This window comes from Oncorhynchus tshawytscha, linkage group LG16, assembly GCF_018296145.1.
Source record: "Oncorhynchus tshawytscha isolate Ot180627B linkage group LG16, Otsh_v2.0, whole genome shotgun sequence".
Classification (NCBI taxonomy): Eukaryota; Metazoa; Chordata; class Actinopteri; order Salmoniformes; family Salmonidae; genus Oncorhynchus; species Oncorhynchus tshawytscha.
In genome coordinates this window covers 74,503,693-74,515,232 of record NC_056444.1, presented here as the reverse complement: position 1 = coordinate 74,515,232, position 11,540 = coordinate 74,503,693, and the positions used below count along the sequence as shown (strand labels likewise).

The following is an 11,540-nucleotide window of genomic DNA, read 5'->3' as shown; positions in this document are numbered from 1 at the left end:
TAGCAAGGCTATGCTCAAAGTCTGTACAGAGTCAAAGCTTTCCTTAAGTTTGGGTCAGTCACAGTGGTCAGGTATTCTGCCACTGTGTACTCTCTGTTTAGGGTCAGTCACAGTGGTCAGGTATTCTGCCACTGCGTACTCTCTTTTTAGGGCCAAATAACATTCTAGTTTGCTCCGTTTTTTTGTTACTTCTTTCCAATGTGTCAAATAATTATCTTTTTGTTTTCTTATGATTTGGTTGGGTCTAATTGAGTTGCTGTTCTGGGGCTCTGTGGGGTGTGTTTGTGTTTGTGAACAGAGCCCCAGGACCAGCTTGCTTAGGGGACTCTTCTCCAGGTTCATCTCTCTGTAGATGATGGCTTTGTTATGGGAGGTTTGGGAATCGCTTCCCTTTTAGGTGGTTGTAGAATTTAACGTTTCTTCTCTGGATTTTGGTCATTAGCGGGTATCGGCCTAATTCTGCTCTGCATGCAATATTTGGTGTTCTACATTGTACACGGAGGATATTTTAGCAGATTTTGTGAATCTTTGTTGGTGAGAGGACCAAAAGAAAAGCACATTTTTTGTCTATTAAAATAACATCAAATTCATCAGAAATACAGTGTAGACATTGTTAATGATGTAAATGACTATTGTAGTTGGATTTTTTTGTTTGTTTTTGTGCAGATTAAAGAAGCAATAAAACTGGCCTTCTTTAGACTAGTTGAGTGTCTGGAGAATCAGCATTTGTGGGTTCGATTACAGGCTCAAAATGGCCAGAAACAAAGACCTTTCTTCTGAAACTCATCAGTCTATTATTTTTCTGAGAAATTAAGGCTATTCCATGCAAGAAATTGCCAAGAAACTGAAGATCTCGTACAACGCTGTGTACTACTCCCTTCACAGAACAGCGCAAACTGGCTCTAACCAGAATAAAAGAGGCGTGGGACGCAAGAGGACAAGTACATTAGAGTGTCTAGTTTGATAAACAGACACCTCACAAGTCCTCAACTGGCAGCTTCATTAAATAGTACCCACAAAACACCAGTCTCAACATCAATGGTGAAAAGCTGACTCTGGGATGCTGGCCTTCTAGGCAGAGTTGCAAAGAAAAAGCCATATCTCAGACTGGCCAATAAAAATAAAAGATTAAGATGGGCAAAAGAACACAGACACTAGACAGAGGAAGATTGGAAAAAAGTGTTATGGACAGACACATCTAGGTTTGAAGTGTTCAGATATGTCTGTTGCCCAAAATAATTTCTATTCATTTCAATCACAAAGAACATTCGTGAGACGCAGACAAAATAAAAAGATGCTGGTGGAATGCTTCTGTCATGCATGGTGGAGGCAATGTGATGGTCTGGGGGTGCTTTGGTGGTGGTAAAGTGGGAGATTTGTACAGGGTAAAAGGGATCTTGAAGAAGGAACGCTGTCACTCCATTTTGGCAACGCCATGCCATACCCTGTGGACGGCGCTTAATTGGAGCCAATTTCCTCCTACAGCAGGACAATGACCCAAAGCACAGCTCCAAACTATGAGATAACTATTTAGGGAAGAAGCAGTCAGCTGGTATTCTGTCTATAATGGAGTGGCCAGTACATTCACCGGATCTCAACCCTATTGAGCTGTTGTGGGAGCAGCTTGACCCTATGGTATGTAAGAAGTGCCCATCAAACCAATCCAATTTCTGGGAGGTGCTTCAGGAAGCATGGGGTGAAATCTCTTCAGATTACCTCAAGAAATTGACACCTAGAATGCCAAAGGTCTGCAAGGCTGTAATTCCTGCAAATGGAGGATTCTTTAACGAAAGCAAAGTTTGAAGGACAATAAACAATAAAAATGAACAGTAAACATTTCTCTCTATCTCTCTATCTCTCTATCTATCTCTCTATCTATCTATCTATCTATCTATCTATCTATCTATCTATCTATCTATCTATCTATCTATCTATCTATCTATCTATCTATCTATCTATCTATCTATCTATCTGTCTGTCTGTCTGTCTGTCTGTCTGTCTGTCTGTCTGTCTGTCTGTCTGTCTGTCTGTCTGTCTGTCTGTCTGTCTGTCTGTCTATCTGTCTGTCTGTCTGTCTGTCTGTCTGTCTGTCTGTCTGTCTGTCTGTCTATCTGTCTGTCTGTCTGTCTGTCTGTCTGTCTGTCTGTCTGTCTGTCTGTCTGTCTGTCTGTCTGTCTGTCTGTCTGTCTGTCTGTCTGTCCAGCATTCTGCTCAGTTCAGCCTCAGATATGAATGTTTTCCTCTTTTGTTTCTGCCCTGTATTCATTACAGATTTTTCCTCAGTCTTGACTCTGCTTCCCCCTGGTTCACAAATCACAGCCGTTCCAAAAAAAGCAGCTCTACCTGAATTCCTTGGCTGTGCTGTTTCAAAAACAAGCATCTGACACCAACCACTCATAGAATGACTCTGGGTGCACTGAGCTGAGGCTGAGCTGTGAGGCTGAGCTGTGAGGCAGTGAGGCAGAGAGCTGTGAGACAGAGAGCTGTGAGGCAGAGAGCTGTGAGGCAGTGAGGCAGAGAGCTGTGAGACAGAGAGCTGTGAGGCAGTGAGGCAGAGAGCTGTGAAGCAGTGAGGCAAAGAGGCAGAGAGCTGTGAGGCAGAGAGGCAGGCTGCTGTGCTGGGTTGGCAGAATGAACAGAGAGCCTCTTTATTGTGGAGTTCTGCTGATTTAAATCATATGGCATAGCCTGGAATCACTTCAAAATTATGGAAGACTTTCAAAACTGCACAAACAAGTGCCCCCTCCCTCCATCTTCTCTCCAGTTAACTTATTTTATTCTCTTCAGTACGTTTTTTTGCTCTTCCTTCCACTACTCACTCTTCAACTCTCACAGTTTCTCATATCTCTGTGTTGATATGTCACTCTTCAACTCTCACAGTTTCTCATATCTCTGTGTTGATATGTCACTCTTCAACTCACAGTTTCTCATATCTCTGTGTTGATATGTCACTCTTCAACTCACAGTTTCTCATATCTCTGTGTTGATATGTCACTCTTCAACTCACAGTTTCTCATATCTCTGTGTTGATATGTCACTCTTCAACTCACAGTTTCTCATATCTCTGTGTTGATATGTCACTTTTCAACTCACAGTTTCTCATATCTCTGTGTTGATATGTCACTCTTCAACTCACAGTTTCTCATATCTCTCTGTGTTGATATGACACTCTTCAACTCACAGTTTCTCATATCTCTGTGTTGATATGTCACTCTTCAACTCTCACAGTTTCTCATATCTCTGTGTTGATATGTCACTCTTCAACTCACAGTTTCTCATATCTCTGTGTTGATATGTCATTCTTCAACTCACAGTTTCTCATATCTCTGTGTTGATATGTCTCTCTTCAACTCTCACAGTTTCTCATATCTCTCTGTGTTGATATGTCACTCTTCAACTCTCACAGTTTCTCATATCTCTCTGTGTTGATATGTCTCTCTTCAACTCTCACAGTTTCTCATATCTCTCTGTGTTGATATGCCACTCTTCAACTCTCACAGTTTCTCATATCTCTCTGTGTTGATATGTCTCTCTTCAACTCTCACAGTTTCTCATATCTCTGTGTTGATATGCCAGTCTTCAACTCACAGTTTCTCATATCTCTCTGTGTTGATATGCCAGTCTTCAACTCACAGTTTCTCATATCTCTCTGTGTTGATATGTCACTCTTCAACTCTCACAGTTTCTCATATCTCTGTGTTGATATGCCCGTCTTCAACTCACAGTTTCTCATATCTCTCTGTGTTGATATGTCACTCTTCCCTTCCACCCCACCCCTCCCCATACCTGTTTTGACCATTGTGTTGTAGTTTCCACATCCCTCTGAAATTGCTTGTTTGGAATAAACTGTTCAGTGTTCCAGAAATATCAATCCTCAGAGTTGATGTAAGGTGAACAGTGTTTGTAGAAAATAAAGAACATTTGAACAATACTCCAAATTTTATCATTACTTGAACAGTAGTTATTCTTCATTGTGTAGATTGGAAAAACAATGTTCCTCTTTTTGTGTGTCTTCTGATAGATGCGTCATATGATCATTCCAACCAGAACTCTCCTGAGCCAACCAGAACCTGTGCCCCTCATCCACTCCAGTGCCCTGATAGGCTGCCTCTGGAAGAACTTTCCAGGGTCTTCCAGGTGGTGTGTGTCTGATATTCCCCAGCCCAACGGCCTGAGACAGAGGGTCTGTCTGGGATACCACCAGCCTTCTGGGTACTCCTCTCCTCTCTGTTACCATGGCTACCAACAGGGAGCGGCAGGTGGGTCACATGACAGGGTTTCCACCAGCTGTCTACCCATTTGCCTTCAACTCCATGCGGAACCACTCCCCCTTCGACCTGCTGGCCAATAGCCGACTGTTTGGGAGGTTCAGCACAGACCTCCCTAAAGAAATGGCCGCACTCTGTAAGTGATGTTACTCAAGTGTGTGTGTGTGTGTGTGTGTGTGTGTGTGTGTGTGTGTGTGTGTGTGTGTGTGTGTGTGTGTGTGTGTGTGTGTGTGTGTGTGTGTGTGTGTGTACCCAATCATGCATGAGTGTGTGTGTCATTATTACATTTTGAAACAGAAAATGCTAACTTTTAATTGAACATGCATTCATTCATCTGTTTGATATAAGAGGCAATGAGATAAAGAATGTAAAGAAAAATGGGGATACCTAGTCAGTTGCACAACTGAATGCATTCAACTGAAATGTGTCTTCCACATTTAACCCCCTCGAATGGAGCAGTTCCATAAAATTGTGTTGATTATTTGTTGCAGGTTTGTTTTTTAGGATGCTGCTTTAGATGATGTTGTGGTTCCAAACTCTGAGAGTCAGTAAAGTAAAGCAGGCGTCCATTAAACAAGTCTCAAATAACAGACAAAACTATATATTTTTCACATGAGGTGATTAAAGGCGTGTATGTCGGGGATTGTGATGGGTGTGGGTGGCAACAGCTGAGTAAAAGCTACCGAGCCCCCCCACCTCTCTGTGTGCATTCTCTCTCTCTCTCGCTCTCTTTCTCCTCTCTCTCCCTCTCTCTCTCTCTCTCCCTCCATCTCCTCAGCACAGCATGCCTGAGCACCTCTCCAGCCTTTCAGATGTCAATCACTACCTCCCCCTGCTGCTGCCCACTTTATCCTCAAGGTATTTAGAGAGAGAGAGAAACAGAGAGAGAGAATTTAAGGAGAGCACCCTAAGGTAATATCCTAGTGTGGTGGAATCCAAGAACCCACCCTGCTAGGAAAACACAGACCTCTCTATCGGTCTTTCATGTAGAAATTTGAAGCACACCACTCTTGTGCACTCACAATGAATGAAATCTCCTTCATTGATAAATACTGGCATGTGTTAAAACAAAAACCAGTATGAAAGGGTCACAGGTCACAAACGGTTAAATTGTTGTTCATACCTGCATGGATTAGATGGTTGTCAGATCTTTATTTGAAAAGAGAATCTGTTCTCAATAAGTTACGTGTTATATGCAAAAGTATGTGGACACTCCTTCAAATGAGTGGATTTGCCATACCCGTTGCTAACAGGGGAATAAGGACACAGCCATGCAATCTCCATAGACAAACATTGGCAGTAGAATTGCCTTACCGAAGAGGTCAGTAACTTTTAAAGTGGCACCGTCATATGATGCTACCTTTCAAACAAATAATTTCATCAAATGTCTGCCCTGCTAGAGCTGCCCCGGTCAACTATAAGTGGCTCATCTGTGTAGTGGTAGGCCACACAAGATCACAGAACAGGACCGTCAAGTGCTGAAGCTTGCAGTGCATAAAAATGGTCTGTCCTCAGTTGCAACACTCACTACCGAGTTCCAAATTACATCTGAAAGCAATGTCAGCGCAATAACTGTTAGTCGGGAGCTTCTTGAAATGGGTTTCCAAGGTCGAGCAGCCGCACACAAGACCAAGATCACCATGCGCAATGCCAAGCGTCGGCTTAGAGCAGTGGAAACACGTTCTCTGGAGTGATGAGTCACGCTTCAGTCTGGCAGTCCAACGGACAAATCTGGGTTAGGCGAATGCCAGGAGAACGCTACCTGCCCAAATGCATAGTGCCAACTGTAAAGTTTGGTGGATGGTGGAATGCTACATTGTCCCATGCAATCACAAATGTCCTCATGTTTTCTCCCAACTGTTCCCTTTCTGCTTCTGGCACCAGTTGTTGGTGGAGGTCATCTAAAAACAAAAGAAGGCGCTCAGTGTTGTAGGAACCAATCTGGCATTTCTGCAGGACAAAAGCAGCACTCCAGATTGTAGCACACATTGTGATATTTGCTCCTCTCTGACCCAGCACATCAACGGTGGCCCTTTCCCTGATGACGTTTCTTCCCAGCCGACGTGTTTTTGCCAGGTTAAACCCTGCCTCATCTACATAAATGATTTCATCTGATTAGCCTCCAACTCCATGACTCTCTTAAAAGAATTCAAACACAGTATGTGTAAATGCTTTTCAGTATGTCCTACTGTATGTACTGTAACCCATGTTTACATGTAGAGTAGCATAGTGTAAAACTCACTGTAGAACAAGACATATTGGATAGACCATACCTGGACATATTGGTTCCGGAGTTCCTTGACACACTCACTGTTCCTTTCAAAAGGAACTGTGTACAACTGTTTCATTCAAACTCTGTTTTTGGTCAGATTCCAAGCAATGCTAGTCAGAATGATGCTTTCCACATTGTGAAATACTAGGGTGTTATCTACAATTCTGATCTGAATTTCTCTCAGTTTTATTGCATTGTCAGCAATGACCAATCCTACAATGGCATGCTCTTGGTCTTCACTGAGGTGCTTTCCTCTTCCCCCAGAGGGATGAAGACAAATCAAATCAAATCAAATCAAATTTTATTTGTCACATACACATGGTTAGCAGATGTTAATGCGAGTGTAGCGAAATGCTTGTGCTTCTAGTTCCGACAATGCAGTAATAACCAACAAGTAATCTAACTAACAATTCCAAAACTACTGTCTTATACACAGTGTAAGGGGATAAAGAATATGTACATAAGGATATATGAATGAGTGATGGTACAGAGCAGCATAGGTTTAAAGTGGCTAGTGATACATGTATTACATAAGGATGCAGTCGATGATATAGAGTACAGTATATACGTATGCATATGAGATGAATAATGTAGGGTATGTAAACATTATATAAGGTAGCATTGTTTAAAGTGGCTAGTGATATATTTACATAATTTCCCATCAATTCCCATTATTAAAGTGGCTGGAGTTGAGTCAGTGTCAGTGTCAGTGTGTTGGCAGCAGCCACTCAATGTTAGTGGTGGCTGTTTAACAGTCTGATGGCCTTGAGATAGAAGCTGTTTTTCAGTCTCTCGGTCCCAGCTTTGATGCACCTGTACTGACCTCGCCTTCTGGATGATAGCGGGGTGAACAGGCAGTGGCTCGGGTGGTCGATGTCCTTGATGATCTTTATGGCCTTCCTGTAACATCGGGTGGTGTAGGTGTCCTGGAGGGCAGGTAGTTTGCCCCCGGTGATGCGTTGTGCAGACCTCACTACCCTCTGGAGAGCCTTACGGTTGAGGGCGGAGCAGTTGCCGTACCAGGCGGTGATACAGCCCGCCAGGATGCTCTCGATTGTGCATCTGTAGAAGTTTGTGAGTGCTTTTGGTGACAAGCCGAATTTCTTCAGCCTCCTGAGGTTGAAGAGGCGCTGCTGCGCCTTCTTCACGATGCTGTCTGTGTGAGTGGACCAATTCAGTTTGTCTGTGATGTGTATGCCGAGGAACTTAAGACTTGCTACCCTCTCCACTACTGTTCCATCGATGTGGATAGGGGGGTGTTCCCTCTGCTGTTTCCTGAAGTCCACAATCATCTCCTTAGTTTTGTTGACGTTGAGTGTGAGGTTATTTTCCTGACACCACACTCCGAGGGCCCTCACCTCTTCGCTGTAGGCCGTCTCGTCGTTGTTGGTAATCAAGCCTACCACTGTTGTGTCGTCCGCAAACTTGATGATTGAGTTGGAGGCGTGCGTGGCCACGCAGTCGTGGGTGAACAGGGAGTACAGGAGAGGGCTCAGAACGCACCCTTGTGGGGCCCCAGTGTTGAGGATCAGCGGGGAGGAGATGTTGTTGCATACCCTCACCACCTGGGGGCAGCTCGTCAGGAAGTCCAGTACCCAGTGGCACAGGGCGGGGTCGAGACCCAGGGTCTCGAGCTTGATGACGAGCTTGGAGGGTACTATGGTTTTGAATGCCGAGCTGTAGTCGATGAACAGCATTCTCACATAGGTATTCCTCTTGTCCAGATGGGTTAGGGCAGTGTGCAGTGTGGTTGAGATTGCATCGTCTGTGGACCTATTTGGGCGGTAAGCAAATTGGAGTGGGTCTAGGGTGTCAGGTAGGGTGGAGGTGATATGGTCCTTGACTAGTCTCTCAAAGCACTTCATGATGACGGATGTGAGTGCTACGGGGCGGTAGTCGTTTAGCTCAGTTACCTTAGCTTTCTTGGGAACAGGAACAATGGTGGCCCTCTTGAAGCATGTGGGAACAGCAGACTGGTATAGGGTTTCATTGAATATGTCCGTAAACACACCGGCCAGCTGGTCTGCGCATGCTCTGAGGGCGTGGCTGGGGATGCCATCTGGGCCTGCAGCCTTGCGAGGGTTAACACGTTTAAATGTCTTACTCACCTCGGCTGCAGTGAAGGAGAGTCCACATGTTTTCATTGCAGGCCGTGTCAGTGGCACTGTATTGTCCTCAAAGCGGGCAAAAAAGTTATTTAGTCTGCCTGGGAGCAAGACATCCTGGTCCGTGACTGGGCTGGATTTCTTCCTGTAGTCCGTGATTGACTGTAGACCCTGCCACATGCCTCTTGTGTCTGAGCCGTTGAATTGAGATTCTACTTTGTCTCTGTACTGACGCTTAGCTTGTTTAATAGCCTTGCGGAGGGAATAGCTGCACTGTTTGTATTCAGTCATGTCACCAGACACCTTGCCCTGATTAAAAGCAGTGGTTAGCGCTTTCAGTTTCACACGAATGCTGCCATCAATCCACGGTTTCTGGTTAGGGAATGTTTTAATCGTTGCTATGGGAATGACATCTTCAACGCACGTTCTAATGAACTCGCACACCGAATCAGCGTATATAGCAATTAACACTGGATATATGTACAGATGAAGATGTGCAAGTAGAAATACTGGTGTGCAAAAGAGCAGAAAAACAAAAACAAATATGAGGGATGAGGTAGGTAGTTGGTTGGATGGGCTATTTCCGGATGGGCTGTGTACCATTGTTCCTGTTCCCAAGAAAGCTAAGGTAACTGAGCTAAACGACTACCGCCCCGTAGCACTCACATCCGTCATCATGAAGTGCTTTGAGAGACTAGTCAAGGACCATATCACCTCCACCCTACCTGACACCCTTGACCCACTCCAATTTGCTTACCGCCCAAATAGGTCCACAGACGATGCAATCTCAACCACACTGCACACTGCCCTAACCCATCTGGACAAGAGGAATACCTATGTGAGAATGCTGTTCATCGACTACAGCTCGGCATTCAACACCATAGTACCCTCCAAGCTCGTCATCAAGCTCGAGACCCTGGGTCTCGACCCCGCCCTGTGCAACTGGGTTCTGGACTTCCTGACGGGCCGCCCCCAGGTGGTGAGGGTAGGCAACAACATCTCCTCCCCGCTGATCCTCAACACTGGGGCCCCACAAGGGTGCGTTCTGAGCCCTCTCTTGTACTCCCTGTTCACCCACGACTGCGTGGCCATGCACGCCTCCAACTCAATCATCAAGTTTGCGGACGACACAACAGTGGTAGGCTTGATTACCAACAACGACGAGACGGCCTACAGGGAGGAGGTGAGGGCCCTCGGAGTGTGGTGTCAGGAAAATAACCTCACACTCAACGTCAACAAAACTAAGGAGATGATTGTGGACTTCAGGAAACAGCAGAGGGAACACCCCCATCCACATCGATGGAACAGTAGTGGAGAGGGTAGCAAGTTTTAAGTTCCTCGGCATACACATCACAGACAAACTGAATTGGTCCACTCACACAGACAGCATCGTGAGGAAGGCGCAGCAGCGCCTCTTCAACCTCAGGAGGCTGAAGAAATTCAGCTTGTCACCAAAAGCACTCACAAACTTCTACAGATGCACAATCGAGAGCATCCTGGCGGGCTGTATCACCGCCTGGTATGGCAACTGCACCGCCCTCAACCGTAAGGCTCTCCAGAGGGTAGTGAGGTCTGCACAACGCATCACCGGGGGCAAACTACCTGCCCTCCAGGACACCTACACCACCCGATGCTACAGGAAGGCCATAAAGATCATCAAGGACATCAACCACCCGAGCCACTGCCTGTTCACCCCGCTGTCATCCAGAAGGCGAGGTCAGTACAGGTGCATCAAAGCTGGGACCGAGAGACTGAAAAACAGCTTCTATCTCAAGGCCATCAGACTGTTAAACAGCCACCACTAACATTGAGTGGCTACTGCCAACACACTGTCAATGACACTGACTCTACTCCAGCCACTTTAATCATGGGAATTGATGGGAAATGATGTGTGTCAGGGTGTCAGGTAGGGTGGAGGTGATATGGTCCTTGACTAGTCTCTCAAAGCACTTCATGATGACGGATGTGAGTGCTACGGGGCGGTAGTCGTTTAGCTCAGTTACCTTAGCTTTCTTGGGAACAGGAACAATGGTACACAGCCCATCCGGAAATAGCCCATCCAACCAACTACCTACCTCATCCCTCATATTTGTTTTTGTTTTTCTGCTCTTTTGCACACCAGTATTTCTACTTGCACATCTTCATCTGTACATATATCCAGTGTTAATTGCTATATTGTAATTACTTTGCCACTTACTTTGCCACCTATTTATTGCCTTACCTCCTTATTTCATTTGCACACACTGTATGCAGATTTTTCTATTGTGTTATTGACTGTACGTTTGTTTATCCCATGTGTAACTCTGTGTTGTTTTTGTCACACTGCTTTGCTTTGTCTTGGCCAGGTCGCAGTTGTAAATGAGAACTTGTTCCCAACCTACCTGGTTAAATAAAGGTGAAATAAAATTGAATTAAAAAAAATAAATATGGGCCCTGGCCAAAATTAGTGCACTACATAGGGAATATGGTGCCCTTTGGGATGCACACATGAGTTAGTTAACTTAACAGGAGTTAGTTGGCTTAACAGGCCTGTTCATTGTTGTCAGAGCTGTCGGTCTGTGTGTGTGTGTGTGTGTGTGTGTGTGTGTGTGTGTGTGTGTGTGTGTGTGTGTGTGTGTGTGTGTGTGTGTGTGTGTGTGTGTGTGTGTGTGTGTGTGTGTGTGTGTGTGTGTGTGTGTGTGTGTGTGTGTGTGTGTGTGTGTGTGTGTGTGTGTGTGTGTGTGTGTGTGTGTGTGTGTGTGTGTGTGTGTGTGTGTGCGTGCGTGCGTGCGTGCGTGTGTGTGTGTGGAGGTAGTGTTTTAAAGGGAGTTCCATGGTTAATTGCTGTGTGAAAGGTAGCCAGGAACAGACAGGGTCCTGCCTACCTACCTTTGTAGGTGTTGGGTGTTCACTCTG

General features: G+C 45.3%; 1 protein-coding gene across 1 annotated transcript in view; it reads left to right on the top strand.

The window, feature by feature from the left end:
* LOC112235473 (retinoic acid receptor gamma-A) overlaps positions 1–11,540 on the top strand; it is a 113,279-nt gene that overhangs the window by 25,213 nt on the left and 76,526 nt on the right. Inside the window, exon 2 of the mRNA XM_042299624.1 lies at positions 4,022–4,404. Within this exon, the coding sequence (XP_042155558.1) occupies positions 4,236–4,404 (169 nt within the window). The 5' untranslated portion in view covers positions 4,022–4,235. The remainder of the gene's footprint in view (positions 1–4,021; positions 4,405–11,540) is intronic.